Source organism: Alligator mississippiensis, chromosome 1, assembly GCF_030867095.1.
Source record: "Alligator mississippiensis isolate rAllMis1 chromosome 1, rAllMis1, whole genome shotgun sequence".
NCBI classification, from domain to species: Eukaryota; Metazoa; Chordata; order Crocodylia; family Alligatoridae; genus Alligator; species Alligator mississippiensis.
Genome location: NC_081824.1, coordinates 171,362,867 through 171,385,701, shown reverse-complemented (window position 1 = coordinate 171,385,701; position 22,835 = coordinate 171,362,867). Strand labels below are relative to the sequence as shown.

The window sequence follows — 22,835 nt, the reverse complement described above, 5'->3', positions numbered from 1 at the left end:
TAGACCAACTCAAATAGAAAAATTCTTCTTAGCAAAGCTTTACATTTACCCAAAAAACCTTGCTTGCCTTTAAATATTCTAGCATCCAAAACAGTTGCCTCAACTATGCAGTGAAACAAATAATATTCCCTAAAGAAGGTTAAAGGAATAGTATCTAATGATTTAAGGAATAATAACAATGTCTGTTTGGGTTAGATAGTCTGTACTTAAAAAGAAAGGATAATTACTTTCTAGGGTTTGCCTATGTGAGAAAGTTGCACTGCACTGGTTTAATGTAAGGTATGATTTTAAACCAGTATGAGTGGACTAATGCAAAAGTGCAATAATAATCATCAGCATCATTCTTATTCTTATTATTGTGGTGTATATAATGAATACATTGAATGCATTAATATTTTTATATAATAAATAAATTAAATATAATGAATCAAAGGAATTTATATAATTATTGGTATTATTAAAGGAATATTATCACATTTAAATTACCTAAATCTTACTTAGAAGCACTTTCAGGTGCTGTATTTATGTCTATTATTGTTATTTTAAAACAACTTTTTTCCCATTTTAAACAATTCCCCATCCCCATTGCTGTATGAAGCCCAAGGGGAAACTGCCCATGCCCTCAGTCTTGCAGTGAAATCAGCACAACCAGAAGACTGCAACTTGTATGGTCCAATGAACCTACAAGTGTTGATTAAATTACAGGATTTCATCATCTGTAGCAGACACTGATTTTCATGCAGTCCATTTTTTTTTGTTTTGGAACCTAAAGAATTGCAGCTCCATATTTATAACTGGCAAATTATAGTACATAAACATTTTACAACATTCCAGCCATTTAGCACTAATCTTCCATATTTACCCCATTTCTCCCTCTTTTATACATGTTTCAGTGATGAGGATCATCTCATCAAACAATAGTTATGCCCAGTCAATCACACTCTTCACCAGTAAGCAAGCCTTCTACCTTTTGCTTATCTCTCCCTTATTCCTTGCATTTTAGTCCATAATCCTCTTTATTTTTAATTGGTTATTTTCTTCACAGCAACTTCCATCTGCAGTCTTAGGAATCAGTCCTGTGATATGCTTGGCAACCTCAACTGCCACTGAAGTAGATGTGCTCTCATAACCTTGCTAGAAGCATTCAACAAGTCACAGAACTGGGTTTCTTTAGTGCTGAGAGTTCCCAGTGGATTATTTGAGCAGTTACTATTTTCTTTCCTTTTTGTTTAAACTTGCTTATTACGTAATGTTGGCTGTACATTTTTAGATTTATCTACATGCACAGGTTGAATTGGCTCAATATAACTTGCTTTTTAAACCAATTTATCTAAATGGTTGCAAACTCATGTTTTGATTTGAGAGTGGCTTAGTTTGGTTCATCTTAAATTTGTTTCTGAATTAGTTCAGTTAAACTGAAATAAGCCTGGTTCAAACCAAAATAATAAGAAAGCTGATGAAGACTTCTAAGTAGCTAAGAGCAGCCCTCTTAAAATAGTCAAGTTCTTCACACAAACTAACTAGGATACTAGGTTTTGAAATGTTGTGAAACAAGACAAATGCAGACAATGCAAAAATGCTGAGATTATAATGCATATTATCAGCTCTTACTGATGCTGCCAAAAGATGCATACATGCAAAGGTGAAACAAAAGTGGCCAGTGCCATGCATTTGCACCTATATCAAAAATACTATTTCTGTAGGGGTAAGAAGTCATGGGAGCACAAATGAGAGTTAGTGGAAAAAAATGCTAAATGAAAATTCTCTAAGACAGGGGTGCACAACCTCCTGCCTGAGGGCCAAATCTGGCTCCCAATGCCTTGTTATCTGGCCTCGTGGGTGTGTGGAGAGTCTCATAGGCTACTGCCCTGCGTGCTAGATCCGATGTGCAGGGCTGGCACATGGGAGCAGGCAGAGATAGCATGGGCTCCCAGGACCCTGATCCCTGCGCACAAAGCCAAGTGGAGGTGGCATAGGGTCCTGGGGCCCCAGTTCTGGCATGTGGGGCTGGGCGGAGGCAGCTCAGGGTCCAAGGACCATGATCCCAGTATGCGGGACCGGATGGAGGTGTTGTAGGTCCTAGGACCCTGATCCCAGTATGCAGGACTGGGCAGAGGCAGTACAGGGTTCTGGAGCTCTGATCTCAGCATGCAGGACTGGGCAGAGGTGCTGTGGGTTCCCAGGGTCCTGGACAGGGCAAACAGGGCCAGGCAAGAGCAGCACAAGCCATATCCAGGCATATGGGTTTGATCTTGGGGCATGGGATCCGATCCAGCCTAGAGACCAGCACTGCACTACTCATTTGAACCAAGGGGCCAAAAGGTTGAGAACTACTGATCTAAGATGATGCTGTGCAGTTAGATATGTAGCGTCCAGGAAACAGGCATCTTACTGATTTAGGAAGCCTCAGAATCACACCCACACATATCACCATAGTAAATGTTGTTTGTCCATGAGATGAACATCAGGGAGAGAGAGGGAGACAAGATCTCCAAATAGAAATCATAACAGAAAGAATGTGGAGAAGAAAAGTTATTGTACATTGTTAGAGATCCCTTGAGGACTATACAAGATCCATAAAGATCACCCCAGATATTTCATTCAGCATGCAGATGCTCACAAAAGCTGTTATTTTGAAGATGCCTCCAATATTGTGACAATATCTTAATCTCTAAGACCCTGGCTGATCCTAGGTTCAAAATGAAAGATAAATAACTCATACACAGTGACCCCACTTAATGAGAGTAAGACTTGAAATAATAAGTATAATGTCTACTCAGACTTTTGCACTGGTCCAAGTATACTGCTTTAAAATCAAACCTTACATTAAACCAGTGCAACTTTCTCATACAGGCAAACTCTAGAATGTAATTATCCCTTCTTGTTAAGTAGAGACTTTCTAAACCAAACAGGCCTTCATGGCTTTTCCAATGTTCTTTATGGCCCCTATTCAGCAAAGCACTTAAATGTGTGTATAACAGGGAGCCTGAGATATGAAGGCATTTGGTATTGTTCCTGACCAATGGGAAACCTTGGCAAGTGATTGGAACAAGTGGCATCACTGTCTCCACCTGGGCATTAAAGTCCAAGACAGGAATTGGCTCCAACAGCTTGAAGAGAAAAGAGTCTGCAGGAAACAAGCAGCTCCTGAACCACCCAATCGTGACACATGCGAAGCGCAGGCTCACAGGTGTCTTGATAGCAGTCTATAAATACATAAGGGGCATGCATCAGGATCTGGGGGAACACCTGTTCACCAGAGCGTCCCAGGGGATGACAAGGTCCAACGGTCACAAACTCCTGCAAGACTGTTTTAGGCTGGACATAAGGAAAAACTTCTTTACTGTCCGAACCCACAAGGCCTGGAATAGACTCCCCCCAGAGGTGGTGCAAGCACCTACTCTGGATACTTTCAAGAAACATTTCAATACCTATCTTGCTGGGATCCTTTGAACCTAGCTGACTTCCTGCCCCTTGGGCAGGGGGCTGGACCCGATGATCTTATGAGGTCCCTTCCAGCACTAACGTCTATGAAGTCTATGACGTAGGGCATTTTTACATATGCATGCATTGCAGCACTGGGCGCTTTGACAAGCAACTGAAGCTGTGATGTGTGCAGTCGTGTAAGCGGTGAAATGTGCGTCAGCACTAAGAAAATGGCAGTGGCGCACTTTAGAACTAAAACACCTTGGAGGTTCTTTAGTTCAAAAGCACGCCATTGCCACTTTCTGTGCACTCATGCACATTTTGCCATTTATACAACTGCATGTGGTGCAGTGCAGTTTGCCTCAGCTCATGTGTGAAGCACACTTGATTAATCGAGTCTGCTCCAAAGTGGAGGATCTCTGGCATATCACTGGGAAAAAAGTATGTGTATTAATGCCCAGACATTTGCAACCTCTGCCACAGACCATACAAATCTCTGACTGGACTATTCAGTCACATGAGACACTGCAAACCATCTACACCATAGGCTGCAATATCCACCATCTCTCACAGAGGAAGGGATTCCAATCACAATCACGAGGCTTCTGTAATGAAACAAATGAGATAAGATGTGAGATAAGAAAAGAGCTGCTGATTAGTCCACGATCAGAAAAACTCTCACCTGGGGGCTGGGGAGAAATTGTCCACAGGTGAGAATGGATAAAGGCTTGCTCTGAAGCCAGGAAGACAGTGGAGGAACATATCCCTTTTTTGTTTGGGGTTTTTTTTGCATCCCGAGGTGGGAGGTGTTGTGTTAAGGCAGGAGCCAAATTTTTAGTTTGATATCTCACTGGTGGCTTGGGTTTAGGAGTGTCAGGGGAAGGTGGACGTCCCAACAGTGCCCAAAGGCATGGGCAGGTCTCAAGACACACAGCAGGCCTAGCCAGAGAACTGGAGCTTGGTGAAAGTGGATGAAGCCTAGCAAGGGCAAAAGCAAGGCAGGGCCAGGGACCCAACAGCCCAGGAGTGGCAAAAGACCAGGGCCAGGGGCCCAGTAGCCTGAGAAGGACAGAAACCAGAACCAGGAGCCCAGCAACCCAGAAGGGGCAGAGACTATGGCTAGGGGCCCAGAGTAAGAGATACAGGGGCCAGAGGCCCAGAGATACTTATGACTAAGGGCTGAAGCTGAGAGAGCTAGATCTGAATCAGTGGGCCAGGGCTGGAGGCTTGCAGCCAGACTAAAGGGGTGGAGGCAGAAAAGACCGAGGTCCCGAAAAGGGAGTGGTTGTAGAGTGACATCTGCAAGACATGGGTGTGTTGTAAGCGGCAGTTGGAGTCACGTAATAAGCCCTTAAGGCACGGAGTAATGAGACTGAAGCTCAGGAGTGAATGAGATCTTGCTCATGGATCCCAAGGGCAGCCTCCCTTTCTAAGTACTTATTTACATAAAGGCGTTGCAGAGGAGGAGGAGGAGACCAAGGACATGACATAGGAGCAGGATGACCGCCAGGTGACATCACCACCAGCCCCGGAATCCTTGCCTGTTACAGCCTGGAAAAAGTTCAACAAGTGGTTAAGTGCTTTGCTGAATCACTCCCAATCTCTCCAGTTACTTCCTCTGAAAATTCCCTTGGAGGTGTTTCCAGGGTTGAAACAGACTTTTCCTGCTTAGATGTAAGGATGCAAAACCTGTTTTCATATTTAATACAGTTTTGACCCACCAGCAGTGACATTATATTGCTATGTTTAAAAAAGTTACAAATAAATAATATCCTACTAAAATGGTATTAATCTGATCCATTTTAAAAACTGGGACTGGCAAAAAGTATACCTGAAATGAACAATCTAGATTACATAATTTTATTTCACTGTCCTTCTTTAACCTGTTTGGCTATTTATTGCCTAGCTTAAGTTCTACTTCTGCAAACAAACATATATAAGTAGATCCTACCACCATCACAGTGTGCCAGAAAAGTAAAAAGAACTCTAAATAGGCATGGAGGTCTGTCTGTGTGCTAAAAGTGCAAGGTCAGACCCTAAGATTGTAAATTCTTCTAACAGGGATCCATATACATTTATGGCAATGTATAAATGACATCAAAATATTTGGGATTGTAGAAATATTTGGCATCCATTGCATTTCTATGGCTCCAAAGGCACACGCTCTCAGAGTAATGTTTCCCCCATCATCAGAACATTTAATCTAGTCTGAATTTGCATTGTTCTAGAAAAATAAAATGATATTTTAATGTAGCTATATTTTGCTTGAGACAAAGATTTATTTTTTTGTGTTTTGGATCTAAAACAAAAATTTATCATAACCTGCCACTGTATAATTCCACAGTTATAGAGACAAATGTTACTTGGAACTCCGTCCATAATTCCTTCTGTAGATGAGGATGGAAACCAATATCTCAGATACTGAACTGAGAGCCAGGACCCTTCACAGTGAGCTGCTGGTATGTTTATAAATAGAGCTGTTATGTTCTAGATGATTTTCAGAACAGACAAATCTAATGCTTCCAAACAAGTCTAATGCTGAAATTTACCCAGGAGACTACAGCACATCATTTTCTGAATTTACTAATAAAAATTATCTTTTTTTTAAATGTTAATCTATTTACAATCAGTGAGAAACTTTCCCAGAGTGCAGGGAATGCAAGATAGAAGTAATATTTTTTCAACTAGGATAAACCTAGCATTTCTAAATAAAAAGGAGGCAAAATCCATGCTTTGACCTCACCCCAAAGCGAAAACCATTTAAAAAACATCTTAAACTTCTACAATCCCAAATTAGCAACAGGATATTTACTAATTTTTGGCTTTTTGGGCCAGAGCTACGTATGTTGTAAAAAAGAGAAAAGAGTATTATTATCTGAATAAGAGTTTCTAGTGGTATAACCAGGGGTGGATCTACAGGGGAGCACTGGAGCATTTACAACCCTCTTTGATTCCTGCTCCACCCACAGTTTGAGCCTGGCCATGTCAGCAACATTTCTAGTCAGGCAGTGCAGAGGGAGTCAATTGACTTCATAGCTCATTATAATCTGGGATCCCTTGTAAACTCTTCATTCTACAGGTGTTAAAGACTCTCTCCTTTTTAATGATCTTGAGGTGCCACCAATCAAGCTATCCTTTCTTTTTCAATTCTGCTCTCTGTTAGCTGCTCCTAGTAATGAAGTTTTTATTTCACAGCCCTTCAGATTTTTTCAATTTATTCCAATTAAGTTATATTTCTTTTTGCTTCAGCCTAAATTGCATAATACAGCCTTAGGACCCTATCATATTAGTAAACCTTCTAGTTTATTTTTAATGGTAGAAAATATGTGTTGTTATATATGTGATGCACATCAGCATCTGTACTCCCCTTTTCAAAATTCTAGATCCACCCATTGGTATAAATGCTGTAGAAAAAAATGGAGTTAAGTTCAATGCATTATACAGTGTATTAACATTAAGCATCCAGATTAGCAGGTCAGGGTAGTACAACAGCTGTCTAAAGCAAAGCAGGAAAATGTGATGTCTACCGAAAATACAGACCAGGATGTTTAGGCTACCCTAAATGATCTTTTAAAGTGTGCATCTTTTATTTCTTTTGTTTTTAATTTTGCTTTAACTTGGTATTTTCTAGCTTTTGATAAAAAGCTACAACTTTAATTTTATTATGAATTCTTTTATATATAAACGTGTACTATATAATAATACATTTTTTGATCTTTGTAAAGATTGTAATATATTCTTAATTTTTTGCTTTTATTCTGAAATACACAGATGGAAATTTAAGACGCTGGAGTTTAGATCTTTTCTGATTTGAAAATCTCTAATCAAAAAGTATATTTTAAAATATATATGTCTTGTGAGACATAATTTTTGCTTTGCACAATTTTGCAGGAGGCTGATTTAGGATTTAAACATATTAGTTGTTAAGTAAGTAACAAGGTAACTTTAGTCACAAATTCTAGAGCATTATGCTCCATCACACTGAAGCATTACAATGAATACAATCTATCAATGCAAAACAGTATTCTTTGTGGTGAGAAGCTGTAGTATGCAGGTACTGATAAAATGTGAGAATAAGACAAATCCAAAAGTCAGCCGTGAGAAGTAGATGTAACACATGAAAACATACCCAATGTAACACATGAGAATTAAACTGGCAATCTTCCTGGACTTTCCAGGACAGCCCTCAACTTCAGGGCTATCTATGTCTTGGTGACCCGGAGCGCTTCCTGAAATGGAACTTTATTCCTGACAATGTAACACTGGTCCCACGTCAGTATCAGGCAGAATCCAGATCAGGACCTGCATTTGAAATGTTTGGCAACTGGGCCTCTTGTGGTTTTACTATTTACAAATACAGGCACCTCAAGTCAGTCCCAAGGCTGCTGAGCGCTTAAGGTTGCCCAATGGTCACAGAGGCCTCAGGACTGACTCAACGTGATTTGCCTGTACAGTATTTGCAAATGGTAAAACTGCAAGGAGCCCAGTTGCCAAGAACTTTAGAGCCACTAAAAAGAGCCCTCTGTGGAGCATCCAGGACTGTCCCCAAGTTTGCTGCTTTACCCAAGCCAGGTATTACACAGTGGCTGGGGTTTCATGCTGAGGGTTTCCAACACTTGTGTGATCCTCTTTTAGGGGAAAGTTGTTAGATGCTGCTTCTGCTGCCTTTTCCCTTCCACGATTAAACACAGATTAATTTATCATATATGTAATGGGCAATTATGTATAACTTGTGATTTCTTGCACTCCCTGACGTCTTGTCCGCTAAGCTGCAAATGGTTTAGGATCACTGGAAGTAGTCCTATAGAAATCAATAGCACTTAAGCATATAAGTAAATGTTTGCAGAATTATTGTGCTTGTATGCCAAGCTGAATAAGTGATCTCCAAACAATGTTTTGTAAAGACCATAATAGATCAAGTTGGTCTAATAAAAGATGTCAGATTCACCCAAAGAACTTTGTCTGCCTATGTCCTTAGACCAACAGGGCTACAACCTGCATCCCTGGAAAGATCATAATATATTCTTCATTTTTTGCGGTTTTTTGTAATGCACAGATGGAAACTTAAGACACTGGAGTTTAGATCCTTTCTGATTTGGAAATCTCTCGTTGAAAAGTATGCATTAAAATATACGCGTATACTGAGCCCCCAGCTCAGAGTTGCACAATGGGAGGGGCCGCGGCGGAGGCCTGGTCCCACCCCTGGAACACTGAATCACCCAGGCGCGACCTTATTTGCATGGTCGGAGATGATTGGCTCCGACGCGTTCGGCGTCTCCGCTGCGGCTGAGGTTCTCTTCTTCGGCAAGGCGCAGGTCGGGCTCTCTCGCTTTCGCCGCTGCGCTTCCAATATGTCGGAGCCTCACGGCCTCTCCGATGAAGCAGCCTACAGCGCCTGCTCCGACCCGGATCCCAGCACCAAGGTGAGGAGTGGTCAGGCGCACAGGCAATGCACTGGGCGCGGGCGGGGTGGCTGACCTTCTCTCTCCGCCCTGGGCTGCGGGGAAGGGGAGCTGGCCCAATGCTCACAGACCACAGAGCCCCCTCCCTTGGGACTCGCGGAGAGGCCGGTGCAATACTACGTAAGGTCGGCTGGGTGCAGACTTGTATTTACCAAGCGTGTGTGTTAGGGCAAGACCCTAGGGGACTGTCCATTATTTTTCCCCAGTAGTCGACTTGACTCCTTTCCCTCTTTCCCCACTTTGGTGTTCAGATCACTTCACTTTGCATACTGCTTTCTGCCGGCCTTTCCTTGCATTTCTCAACCCGTGGGTCGGGACACAAAAGCAGGTTGTGAGAACATATGCAAGGGGCGGTAACAAACTTTAAAAATGGATTCTCCTTTAAGGAGAAAAGCGTGGGAAACCAGGGCTTTTCTCTTGCAGGCTGCCAGAGCTTCCGCTTGCCAAGGGCTGCCTGGGGCCCCCCTGCCCCACAGACCTACCCCTTGCCTCACACACTGAGGGGCTGAGGCCTGGGGGTGGGGGGCAGCTGCTCGGGAGTGATAGACGCTGGGTTGGCACTGGGTATTGATGTTTATAAATGGGTCCTGGTGCAAAAAAGGTTGAGAACCACTGGACTAGAGTGAGCTCCAGTTCACAAAAGCTTTTGCTGTCTCTAGATCTGACTTAGCTAGTGCCCCTCTACCCTGCCTTCTTCCTGGCTTCAGACTTGCAGGGCTCCTATACATATGCAGGGAGTCTGCTCCAACATGCTGGAATTCCCGTGTGTTGAGTCTGCCAGAGTATGGAAATTACTGTGCTCCAGCAGACTCCAGCCTTGCGTGTATCAGCATCCCCACGCTGAAAAATGGTGGTGGAGTGCTTTAAATTATAAATCATCCAACAAGCTTTAGTTCAAACTAAATTTAAAATAGTTTAAAATAAATAAATAAAGTGTCACACCGCCATTTTTTCAGTGTGGGGACGCTGACCCACATGAGGCTTGGGGCACTGTTAATTAGTACAGCCTCTCCCTCCCCCCCCCCACCTTTTGGAGTATGTCTATGACAGCTGCACCAGGCTCCAGAGCCCCAGCACCGGTTCCATGGCAGCAGTGACTGCACGCATGCCTTGGGGTGCAGGGCGGGGAAGGGGCCTGGGCAGTGTAACCCCAGCCTCTCCCCTGCCATCCGCCTGGGGACATGCATGCAGCTGCCACCAGCAGCAAAGATTGGGTCCCTTGTCGCTTCCCCCCCCCCCCCCCCCCCAGTGTGCCCCTGGTGTGCCAGCTCGAGGTGTAGGTCAGGGTTGGGATGTTTTTGGCACTCTGGCCAAAAAAGGTCCTAACTCCTGGAGCAGAGATTATAAAGTAGGGTTGGCAAGCCAGTCAATTAATCAGTCAGATATTGTCAATTGACTGCATATTTTTTTTGACCAGTCAAAGATTATAGCAATTTTATGGTGAGTGAATTTTTGTTTGCAGTTTTCTTGACAGTATGATTTTTAAAATTTTTTTGACATGTTCTTAATGCAAAAGTTGTGCTTTTTCTGTGTATTATTTGACTGTACTGGCAATTTTTGACAATTTTTGACTGACATTTGACCAGTCAGTTGACCAGATTTTATTTGATGGGTCAAATACCCAACCCTATTATGAAGATGATTAAAAATACTGGCCCTCCTTATGTATATTCAGCTTACCAAGAGGATGAAGGGGCAAAATCTAGGACAGTTTATCCTCCAAACAGGTCCATATGAAGCTCTACTGAGTAAAGGAATAGAAATGCATGTGACGTGGTCAAGTTCGGAGGTGCTCAACCTCTGGCCCATGGGCCAAATGTGGCCCATGGAGCCATTGCATCTGGCCTGCGGGGCTGCCCTTGGGTCAAGAAATTCGACAGCGGGGGAGTGGTGGCCATTAATATAGCTACCCTCCCCTTGCCAAATTCCCAACCTCCAAGCACCATGAGCCCAAATGGAGCCAGGTCATGGCCCCTTCTCCTTCGGGGCTGGGTTGGGGCCAAGGCCATGCCCCCTCTTCTCTGGGGGTGGGCTGGGGCCACGCTATGCTACTTTCTCCTCCTGGGCCTGAGTCAAGTTCCTCTCCCTCTTCCCCCACACTCCCTCCCTGGGGCCAGGTGAAGCCCCCTTTCTCTCTCCCCTATAGGACCAGGCTCAGGTCAGGCTGTTCCACATCAGAACCTGGATCAGAACCACCATCTGGCCTGCAACCAGGCACAGCTCATCCAGCCCTCATCTAACTTGCTTGTTTAAATGAAAATGTTAAATAATAAAAACAAACTGTGGCATATTTACCATTAGTAAGGGAAAAACAATTTATATGTAGCACCAATCATTTTTCCAGTATATTATTCATTAATTATGTGAGCCCTGTTAGTGTTTTAAGGTAATAAACTATCATACTGTATACTGTATATGACTCTCTAACTTTTGGCTCAACTAATTTTAACAGTATCCTTCTAAATTATTTCCAATAAAAAGCCAACCTCCTGTACTTTATTTGTCATCTTGTTTAATGTGCGTTCATGAATTATGGATAAATGTAAAACAAGTATAATTTTTCCATAGGACTTTCTGATGCAGCAAACCATGTTAAGAATAAAAGATCCTACAAAGTCACTAGATTTTTACACAAGAATTCTTGGAATGACGTGAGTAAAACTTAAAAGGGATAAAATGTTTTGGTTTAGATCGGTGATTCTCAGCTAGGTTGCTACGAGATCCTTTCAAGGGTGTTGGGTGCTGCTCAGTGCTAGCACGCTTCAGTGCACAAACATGATTCACGAGATAAACCCACAGATTTCAAATAGGAATCCATAGCATTAGAAGCATTCTCACCTGTTGTGGTGTTTCTGAATTTTTTTGCAACAAAATAATTACTCTACTTTTTGAAGTAAAAGAATGAGTGAAAACTAAGAGCTGGTATTTTCTGAGGGATGCTGTGAGCCAAACAAGGGGTGCCCTGATCCCCAGTGGTTCTCAACCTTTTTTTCATTCTGTTTTTCAAGAATCACAAACCTTGGCATTTAAAGCTAGTTACTAGGTATTTCATCATTATCTATCATGCAGGGAGATGACTTAAAATTTAAGTGGCAAATGGTGAAATTAAAACAGTTGTAAATGGAATGTTACAGTGGACAAAAAGTAAATTGTTGTAGGGCTTTTTGTTGTTAGCTATAGTAATTGCCAAAGCTGACTGATTATATGCTTACTTGCTTGCTTTCACTTCTCTGACAAGGCAGTTAAGTAATCACATTTAAATTGTGAAATTGCAAACATTTTCTTGGCAATTTATTCTTGCTGTAATCACAGAACCCTGACTTAATTATAGGATAAAACAATAAGATGCTCTCTGAAGACTACTAAATGACTTCTGGGGTTGCTCTGTGTTTTTGTCTTCCTATATTCTGGGATGCTAAGAACTGGTAGTCAGTTGAGCCCTCTGCTTTGGAGAAAGCTATTGGGAGTTGAGTCCCTGGCAGAAACTGGTTGCATCCACTTTGTTTGAGCTAGTATTCATTTCAAGAACCTTAAAGACATTAAAACAAGTTCTGGTAGATTTTAACACTTGGACATGTAAAAAGGGCTCCTCTAAAGTTGATAAAGGAAATATTTATGCATAAATGAAGGGCTTAAGATACAGTGGGCATAATTTAGAAATTAGCAGTGAATTAATATCTTTGGCTTGGATTTTGTGAAAAAAAAAATGTGAAATGGGTTTACAACAGAAAATGCATAAGAGCATAAGACGTGTCATGTTGGATTAGACTACAAATTCAATCTCCTAGTGGCAGAGTGGCTACTAAAGAGAAGAAAATATATGCAGGACCTTTTCAGATTGATGTTTGCTTCTCGTCTTCCGTTACATCTTCCAGTATTCAGAAGTTTAGGAAATCGTAATCTGGAGATTTTTTGTCATCCTAACTGTCATGTTTAATATCTACTGCTGGACCTATCCTGAATTAATTTGTCCAATCCCCTTTTGAATCTAATTGATCCACCTGTACTGCATCCTGTGGCAATGAGTTCCACAAGTTATTTGCACACCATGTGGAAAAAGAACTTCAGGTTTGTTTTAAACCTGCTTCCTAGTGATTTAGTAGTTTATGTGGGATAAGAAATTGGATTGATTGAAATGAGCAGGCACATTCAGTTAGCTGTTCCTGCATTGCTTTCTGTGTTGTATGAAAGTAAGATATTAAAGTATATTTGATGCTGGAATGAGATGAAATTGAAGATAGTGTCTGAAGACAAGCTCTGATTTATAAAATGTCATTAACTTCAGAAAATACAATATTAGATTGGCCTTCTGTATTTTCTTGCATACAACGCGGACCATTTTTTATCAAAAGCCAGCTGTTGGAAATTGGAATGGAAATATGGTAACAATAGTTTCTGAGCTTAAGCTTTTGCTAGGTAAAAGCAAAAGTAGTTGGACTTGCTGTTGTTCTGCTCCCTATGGATCAGGCACTGCTCCCAAACTGCTGCTACTCAGTTACTTACTACAAGGAAAGATCTTTTTTTCTTTCATTCTGCCTTTCGGAAACAAGGTCCGTATCTTATTCCAGGGCATGTTGTACATGAGAAAATACAGTATTCTCTTTAATGCAGTTTTGTGCATCCAGTAATAGCTAATATCAAATACAACTGAGGAAAGTATACAGATTCCTGCAGCTGTTAGTAAAGAAATAAAAATTAGATTAGATTATGGGCAGGTTTTACTAACTACAGCTAGTTAGTAATTTTCTTATGCTATGATCCATAAAGGTTTTATATCCCTTTCATACTTTTGTCTAGCTACTGAAAATGTGAAATGTCTAATTCATCTAAATCCACGATTCTATTTTTACTACTATAAATGCTATTATCAATGATATGGCTGTAAGTTCCATAGGTTAGTTTTAGTTTGAAAATAAATTCTTTTATCAGTCTTTACTGAGAATCTTGAGAGGTAAACTTAGGGACACACGTGCACAGGGCATTGAAATGTGTGCAGAGGGCATTGAATACCAGACATAGACTAAAGATTGTCTACTGGTGTTTATACAGTTGCTAATTTTAAGGTGTTCTTAACTTGGTTTTAACAAGCTAATTGATTCTTCTCATGTGGCTTGTGGGATGCCATGTGCTGTCAAAAAATATTTGTACGCCATACTTCAAAACTCAGCCATTTCTAAGGTATGAGTGAGAAGAATAAATAAAGGTGCAGCAGTAACTGTAGAAGGGTTCTTGGGGAGAAGCATTTTATTTTTGTTTAACTTAACTGTAGTTTAGTTGCTTCTTTTAAAAACTCATCAGTAATGATTTCTGTCATGTTATTTCTTTCTAGATTGCTTCAAAAATTTGACTTTCCTACAATGAAGTTCTCGCTTTATTTCCTGGCATACGAGGATAAAAATGACATCCCAAAAGATAAAACAGAGAAGACAGCTTGGACCTTCTCTAGGAAGGCTACCCTTGAATTGACACAGTGAGTATTCACATATATATTTTGCCACTCGCCTCTGCTTACTTTTAATTGTCTTTAGTTGCAGCTATGTGTACTCAGCTTTGCATTGTGTTATCTATAGGATTTTTGTCTTGCTTTTGATTAGGGGCTGCGTAGTAGTATAGAATTACTTTATTTTCTTGCCTATCTCGCATACCTTTGCGAGAAATTGGGTTGCGTCTGTTAAGCAAGGAAGCCACTTGTTTCACTGACAAGAAGCACTCCTGAAGACACTGTGCATGGCATGCAGCTATCAAGATGGATGCTGCTTGTCCACCCTTTCCTAATCTTTAAGAACAAGGCAAGTGATGAATACTTTCTGACTGAATAAAAAATAGTATATAAGCGTGAATGAAAACTTACCAATTTCCTAGATTTTTTTTTGTTTTTTCTTAGAGTGCACTTGCTCTCTTAATATCAGTCTGTCAGTTTAGCATGTAATATTACCAACATACAAGAAAAATTTACTTTGACACACATTTCAGGTTATAACATGACATGACTATAACAGTTCTGTGAACTACCGTGTATGTTTGACTTGAAAATAAAACCTATCCAAAATGTGCTAACAAAGTTGAGTGTTATGCTAAATAAGAAAGACGCAAAGACCCATAATAGTCCACTGCCCTAACTTAGTTCAGGTACCATTTCCCTCTTCCTTCGTGTTCTGTGGAGTATGGTAGATGGCTGACCCATTCAGTACACCATAACCCTAACATATGTAAAGAAAGACCCTTAGTCCAGTACTAGAGGTGCATTGTGAACACTAATAAGGCGGGACCTACCCAAACGCGGGTAGCAGAGGAGTGATTTCATGGGCTGATTGCAGCACTGGCCACCACTTTTGTGGGAATATCATGGCAGGGGCCCCCTTGCACCTCTGCTTGAGGGGCCCCAGCAGTCCCTCCCCTTGCTGCAGATTGACAGATGCCCTGAAACCACTGCATAATTACCCTGATTAAGCCTGTGGGAAGCATTAATTGACCCGTTATTAAGCAATCTAAACTTTCAATTAAACTCTAAACTGAAATGTCTTATGAAATTAAAGCTATACACGCTGAATTGTAACTAATACCATTGTAATACTTTGTTAACAATGTTGTAAAAAGGAGTTTAGCAATACTCGGTGCTAACCAAGAGATAGGAAGTCTAGCTGTTAAATGCTAGCATGCACCAGCAGTTGTTGTTGACATCCTCTGTCTCTGCAGGATTAACACATGTCTGAGATCACACTCTCACCGTTCACCGAGTTGGTTGGAATGGTGAGGCAGTATTTTGCCAGGGCATACAGATGTGGAAACCAGTCACAAATAGTCCCAAAACAGAGGCACAGGCATCTGGCACTCTTTGACAAAGTTAATGCAAACAGTACGTTCCTTGTCACATTCTTTTTCCCCATTCAAGGATTGATTTCAGTAGCTGAGAGTCACAACACAGAACAGGCATCTGACTGGGGTCCAAAACACAAACAGCAGTAAAAAAAAGGAGACAGCTGGTTGTCAGAATTGTGGTGGCAGTGATGGGTCGTACCTGTAGTGCTTGTTCAGCTTCACAGTTATTCCCTGGAACAGGTCCCTTATCCACTGGCTTTTACAATGACAGCTTGACAGTTCTTGTGATGCCTTATTTTTGATCCATCTTACAAATCCATCAGCTTATTGTATGCATGGTGGATCAAAGCCTGTCAGGTTTCCACCCTTTTCTCTGCTTGATGGTTCATGTTTTTTTTCCCTTTTATTTGCAGTGAGCCTGCCAAAATTGTGGCATTCACTTTTTTCACAGAAAATACCTTATTTTGCGTTTTCCACAAAAAATGTGAAATTGCGATTTTTTGGTGGGTCCCTACTAATACGGAAGAAAAGACTAGCCAGTGATACAGACACAGCAGTGATAGGCAGCAACTTGAATAGTCTGCATGCTTTCCAGCATAGGGAACAAACCTTCAGATTCCTTGAACTGTTACTGCCGACCTCTGTTACAAACTACATGCTTGAGCACAGACTTGCTTTTGCGATTAAAATGACTTTGGAATGGCTAAGGTTGCTGTATGGGCAGTAACCTAAATCTGAATAGTGGATGGTAGATAAGGCAAGGGAATTCATTGTCTTTATTGAATTCCCAACATAGAATAGGGTGCATCTAATAAAAAATTAATTTGGGTTATACAGTAATCGGAGATTATTGGGAGTTCAGTGTCAATGAACTAGTCAAAAAAAAAAGAGAGAGAACAGTAAACTGATCATAAAACATTTTTCAGCTTCTTTGTTTAGTGAGCCACAAAATTTACACATGAAATAACTGAATATATATATCCTATTTTTCAATCTTGTTTCCATTTTTAACCCCTTGTGTTTGAATTAACTGGTTCCTGCACCAAAAATTAAAAACACCTTGCTCTCAACATGTTTTTGGAGAGCTTAATGTGATAAGGCCATAATTCAATTCATTGTTAGTATTCCTGTGTGAGTTGTCTATATGCTGAATAGCTTCTGAAAAGCTTATCTTAACCCTTTAAACTTACTTGTATTAAATTATTTTAATTTTTAATGTAATTATTTAGGTACCTACTGTAGAAATGTGAACCTTTTTATTGGAACATTTGTATTAGTTAGGCTGCAATCCTAACACTTATTTAAAAAGCAGTTTGAGATGAGTATTTCTTTATCTTGTAAATGAGGCAAAAGAGTAAACTCAAAATATTGCAATATAGAAATGAAATGTTACATTTTTCTGCAAACCAGGTTCCAGTTTTAAACAGCTGGAGGATTTTGTGTGAGATGCCCAAGTCATTCTTATGCACAGCAGCTGGGTGCTGTAACTTGGGAGAATGTTCTAATGGGCATTTTGTTCTGAATTGGGAAATTTGGAGCTCTGTAGGTACATTATTTAGAGTGCATTTAGAATGTATTTTTTGCTCTGAGGAATTCCACATCATTCTGAATGTTCTTTGATTTCTTCTCAGAATTTTTGATAACTAGTAGGCAGCTCAATATTTTTTGTCATGCATTTTCCCCTTTCTTTGCAGTAATTGGGGCACTGAAAATGATGAGAGTCAGGCTTACCATAATGGCAACTCAGACCCTCGAGGATTTGGTATGTTTTCTAGAAACTACAGGGCATTACAGCAATGTTTCTTTTTTTCAGTCTTTGATACAGAACCATCAGTATATCATAGGTCCTTAGAAAATGTCTATATAAAAGTAAATGGTACAATTATGCTGGAATTCTCTTACAAGATTATTCTGGGACACTGTATACAATGAAATGCAAATTCTATATATGGATGTATTGGCTGAGCCTTATAGGATAGTTTGAAGAAAAACAGTAGTTTGGAGATGTGAAAGAACTCTGAACATAGAATGTTTCCTGTATGCAATATCTTGATTGCTTAGGAAATAGATTGTGGGTATATAGTGTCCCAGAATAATGAGCTACGTTTCTGAATAGTACTGTGTACAAATTTGGTTTGCTTGCTATTAGAGTCAGTGTTTCCTGAAAAATAAATTTGAATGACATCTAATACTAATATTATTTGGTTGTTCCCAATGTTGATACCAAGTTAAGGGTCTGTAACTTTGAACCTGATTAAAATACAATGAGTAAAAAGCAAAACATATATATTTTTTTTTTAAACAGGAAGTGACTTTCTATTCATATGTATACATGACAGTAGAATTTAGCCTTGGGCTAAAGGAGAAGGTGTAGAGGAATTTTGTGACTTGATATTCTGAGTGTTTGAAAGGTCACTAACTAGTGTGGCTTATCAGATATAAGTTTCAAACCAGGCCTATCCAATTTGACATTTAGAGTTTCTGAACTGATTCCTAAATGTGGGAACAAGTGATTACTATGCTTTGCTTACTGCTAAGCTAGCCTTTATAAACATAGCATTATTGTTAAAATCCTTCCTCTGCTGAATTGAGTAACTACAGAAAAAAACCTTCCTCATATCTTTTTTTTTTTTTTTTTTTTTTTTTTTATGAATACTTTCATTTGGCCTGTGAGTCTGTTGTTTTTTTTCTTCTTCTACTTTAGTGACACAGTCCTGCATTATAGAATTAGAGTATTCTGTAACATTTGACTTTTTTCAGTCCTTATCAAATGGCTGGCTCTTTTGCGAGGGGAGGGAAGGGTTGGAGTTGGGGAGGCTAGAAGTAAAAATATCCAAAGAAAAATGATATAACCCTAAATGCATCGTTTCCAAAAACTTAGAACACGCTTCCTCTGAAAAAACTATATATTCAGATATCTCATTTAAAATATAGCTTGGAAATCTTTTGCATATAGTAAGGTGCTCAGTACATTGTTGACTACTCTGTAAACAATCTGTGTATACTGTACTCGCATATTTGCTGTATAACCTGCTTGTTGTTGCACAGGTCACATTGGAATTGCTGTCCCTGATGTAAATGCAGCTTGTAAGAGGTTTGAAGAGTTAGGAGTGAAATTTGTGAAGAAACCAGATGATGGTAAACCTTCATCAAAATCATGTTTATCCTTTTGATGCGCCATGTTTGTTTCCTTGTTCTACTAGACTGTGAATTAAACTTTCTTTTGTGTATTTTTAAGGAGGCAGGCTGAATGGTGCAGATATTTAGTAGGGTCTGTTACTACTTGGCTTGTGCTAGAGTCTATCCGTTTTGTTCTCTTTTATACATTAGGAAGAATCTAGTTTCTGACAGAGTTACAGTTGCAGATCTGATTAGCTGTCTGTATACTTGCTGTAGAAATTACCTTTGTTTGATGCACTTTGGGCTGCTATTTATGCTTTTTGTTGCTATCTCAGTTGACTACATATATAATTGCTTCTATTTCTCAAGAGTTTTATGAGACAGTTATCTGTATTAGTCTCAAGCCAGGCAGAATGTAGGGCAGGGTGGCACCTTGAAACATAACTAGTTCAGAGAAGTGTGAGCTTTCGCTGGCAGCAGCATTTGAGGAAGTAGACTTCATAGAATGTTGTATACCTGAATCAAAGGATTGAGAAGCATGGTGGCAATGGTTAAGCATAGTTAAAATCCACAGACTTGAGTTTGAGCCTTGCGCCAGACTTGCACCAAAGGCTGCTCCAAGATGACCCAGCTAAATAGGTACATTTGGACTTTGCAGTCAAAGGACCCAGACATGATGCTAACCATAATGCTGCCTTGCATAGTGTTGCTATAAAAACTGATATACATTAACCTGATGATGAATACTACTGGGCCACCTTGTTTTGCGAAGAGCTGGGATCTTTTGAATTATGGGATTGCTGCCAGTGTACCTCGTGGGCCAAATTCACTTTTAGCTTCTACATTTGCCTTGTTTTATCATCCAAGAAATATAGTTTTCAAGACCAGAAATACTCCAAAAATGGGAAAATCCTGCTACTTGTCTGAGTTTCCCTGGCTCTAGCGCACACCCCCACTCCCATTCTGTGTATGCGAAACCTGGACCATGCGAAACTGCCCAGAGAGCATCTTCTACTGCCACTCTTTGATGTGCTTGATAGCAGGAGAAGGGTGGCTTCACTAGCTCATTTCTAGGTTTGGCTCATGTGGGATGTGCTTTCAGGAATGCTGTGGAATTGGTATATGCATGTCCTCGGTTCTCATATGATTACAGAAATATCAAAGGGGGCTATAATCTGAGTTAACTAAAGGTGTGCATTTAAATCGGATTTATTAAAATTTGTGGACCTTCTTTTTTGGATTAAATTTGTAATTGGAAGTTAATTTAAATAAATCCAAAGTAAATAAAGGCAGAAGGAAGAGCAGGTGGCACCTTACAAACATAAGCTTAGATAGGTGACAGCCTTCTTTGTCAGGTACTATGAATGGACTTGCAGTGAACAGGGGTTCTAAATAAAAAGGAATAAAGTGATTTTTAAATACAAAAGATAGGGGGAGAGCACTGCTGAGAGAGTCCTTATCTGCAAACTTATGCTTTTCTGAATGAGTTAGTCTCTAAGGGCACACGTACGCATGCAGAGAGGCTACTTTTAAGTGCTGTAATTACAGCTCATTGGAGCAAACTCTATTAATAAAGTCTGCTAGAGTGTGGTAATTACACATGATGCTGGAGTCTGCTGGAGCACAGTATCAGCATCCCTGTGCTGAGAAATGGTGGTGGGGGCGCTTTAACTAAAGCTTGTTTGAGCTTTAGTTAAAGCCCCCTGCTGCCATTTTTCAGTGCAGGGACCCTGATGCACATGATGATCTGGGGACTTTTAATTACAGCAGCTCTCAGAGCTGCTGTAATTAAAGTCCCCTCCCTGACTCCCGGAGCATGTCTATAAAAGCCCTACGGTTTCACCCTGCCCTGCCTTCTGCTTGACTTCAAGCCAACACAACTATCTCTCTAAGTAAGTAAAGCTAAACCTAATTAAGGCCACTTTAATTTTGAATGAGTGACTACACAGAAGTTTTATGTCTTCACCTAATCTAATTTAAAAAATCATTTGAATTAATTTCCCTGAGCACTTCTGTATAGACAATTTCTGTTTGACATTTTATTTGAATTGCTTTCCTCTTTTTTTTGTCATGCCAGAGGGAGAGAAAACATTGAGACACATCTGTGTAGTTTTCTTATTTATGAATCTTGATCTCTAAAGGTTTTTTAAGATTATTTTTTGGTATATCTGAATTTTTATTTTTTTTTTAATTTTAGGTAAAATGAAAGGACTTGCATTTGTACAAGATCCTGATGGCTACTGGATTGAAATTTTGAACCCTAACTACATGGTGACCCTCACCTAGGCTTGGAGGAACATACTGAACAAAATTTGATCTGTTTTTTCAACTTCCCAGTGAATGCTTATAACAGTGTACTGTAATAAGATATATGTTTCATTGGGAAGAATTAATTGTGCCCACAGGTTTATTCTTTTGCAATCCTGTTAGAGACTTTTTCTGCTTGAGTTTCCTTTTCCTACTTGATCTTGTTTTGTTTTTTTGTGATGCCCATGCATTTTGCTTCTGACTGGGAAAGCACAATTCCAGCTGTTCTGGAAGTGCCCATACATTCTTCCCTTCAAGGTTAATTGAGGCAAGCTGTATTCATCAGCCAAAATTTCAAGAATATTTAAATCCAGCCTGAGACCTTTTATTATTGTATTGGGATATTCAGCAAAGAAATCACTGCTTTTTAATATTATTTAAATCCACCGCCAGCAGTAACAACTTGATTGTTTAATGTGATAAAGGGGAGAAAATATCTGACATTAGTAGTTTGAGAAACTAGAAATAGAAATTTGAAGTCTTTGGGCCCTATTTCACTTTTATTGAAATTACTAGAAAATTCCATTTGACTTCAGGATGAGGAGGACTTGCACTTTCCTATTTGTAATTGTCATGGTTAACGATAGACTTTCAGGAGCAACTTGTAGATATGCAAGTTATCTAAGCCTAGAAACTTAGTGGCAGTGCCATTTTTAGTGCAGTATGGAAAATTCATTTTGCATACTTTTGAGTGCTGTGGCTGCTGACTGCAGATAGATATAGAAGCTTCTATGACCCTCAGCTCAAAAGGTCCCAGTTATCTATTCATTAGCTGAGTATTGCAAAGAGCACATACCTCCTAATCTGTTACTGGTTGGGAAGCTGGAGCTTTGTTTTTAAACAGCACACTTAAAATTTATCCAGGTACAGTTGGGCATAGAGGGGTCTAACTAACTGAAACCCTAGTAGTGTCTAAACCACCTGCTGTTATAATCCACTCTTAATCTGCCTCTAAAAATGTAAAAAGTAATAGTTGCAATTTCATTGTAGTTGTAAATAACAAAAAACATTTCAGGTTTGCAAATCTTACAGAAGAGGGTTTGGGTTTAAACAGTAATTTTAGAGTATATAGGGCACAACATAGGTTATGAAATACTTTAAACCAAACAAATGAACAAGACTGCTTTGATAGTTGGTGCATTTCAGGAAACACTTTCTAGGTCCCACTGATTGAACAACCCTGAGTAATGTGACTGGTAAACTGGGTAGCAGTGTAGTATCAAAAAATATTTCTATCTAAATAAAGCATCTGTGAAATCTTCGAAGTCTTTCTTTGCAGCTCTTTGACACAGCATTTCACACACAGTGAAACTTACCAAACTGAAAAGTTTTCTTCTACTCAGCAACAACAAATAGTGGAACAATTTAAAGGTCTAGAATCTCAATTAAGATGGCAGAGAAGTCTCTGCAAATGAGAGGTTGTCAGCTACTTACAAATTACAGTAACTCAAAAATTACGTAGTCATAACTAGAAACCTACTGAAATTGAGGAGGCTGGTGGACAATTTTGCAGGCAGATCGTGAGGCTGACTGCCATTTTTGCTGATTTATCGTGGTGGGACCCCCTTTGCTTCTGGCCAAGTGGCCCAGTAGCCTCACTGTTGATGTGGTTGAGAGGGCCACCTGCCCCTTGCCGCGGATTGGCGGAGAGAGATGGGGTTGCATGATAGGCAGCCCTCACAGCCAAACACCAGCAAGGGG

General features: G+C 40.1%; 1 protein-coding gene across 1 annotated transcript; it reads left to right on the top strand.

Annotated features, from left to right (window-relative positions):
* Positions 1–8,708: 8,708 nt before the first annotated feature.
* On the top strand, positions 8,709–22,395 carry GLO1 (glyoxalase I). The gene is made up of 6 exons (XM_006277260.4): positions 8,709–8,849; positions 11,457–11,539; positions 14,218–14,358; positions 17,402–17,469; positions 18,756–18,845; positions 21,025–22,395. Exons 1-6 carry the CDS (start codon positions 8,778–8,780, stop codon positions 21,111–21,113), a joined length of 543 nt encoding a protein of 180 aa, XP_006277322.2. The 5' UTR covers positions 8,709–8,777; the 3' UTR covers positions 21,114–22,395.
* The last annotated feature ends 440 nt before the right edge of the window (positions 22,396–22,835 follow it).

Excerpts from the sequence above, each read along its gene's own strand:
- GLO1 (XM_006277260.4), top strand. The coding sequence starts at position 8,778 with ATGTCGGAGCCTCACGGCCTCTCCGATGAAGCAGCCTACAGCGCCTGC. Across the intron at positions 14,359-17,401 it reads GCTACCCTTGAATTGACACA|TAATTGGGGCACTGAAAATG; the intron begins GTGAGTATTCAC and ends CTTTCTTTGCAG. Across the intron at positions 18,846-21,024 it reads TGTGAAGAAACCAGATGATG|GTAAAATGAAAGGACTTGCA; the intron begins GTAAACCTTCAT and ends TTTTAATTTTAG.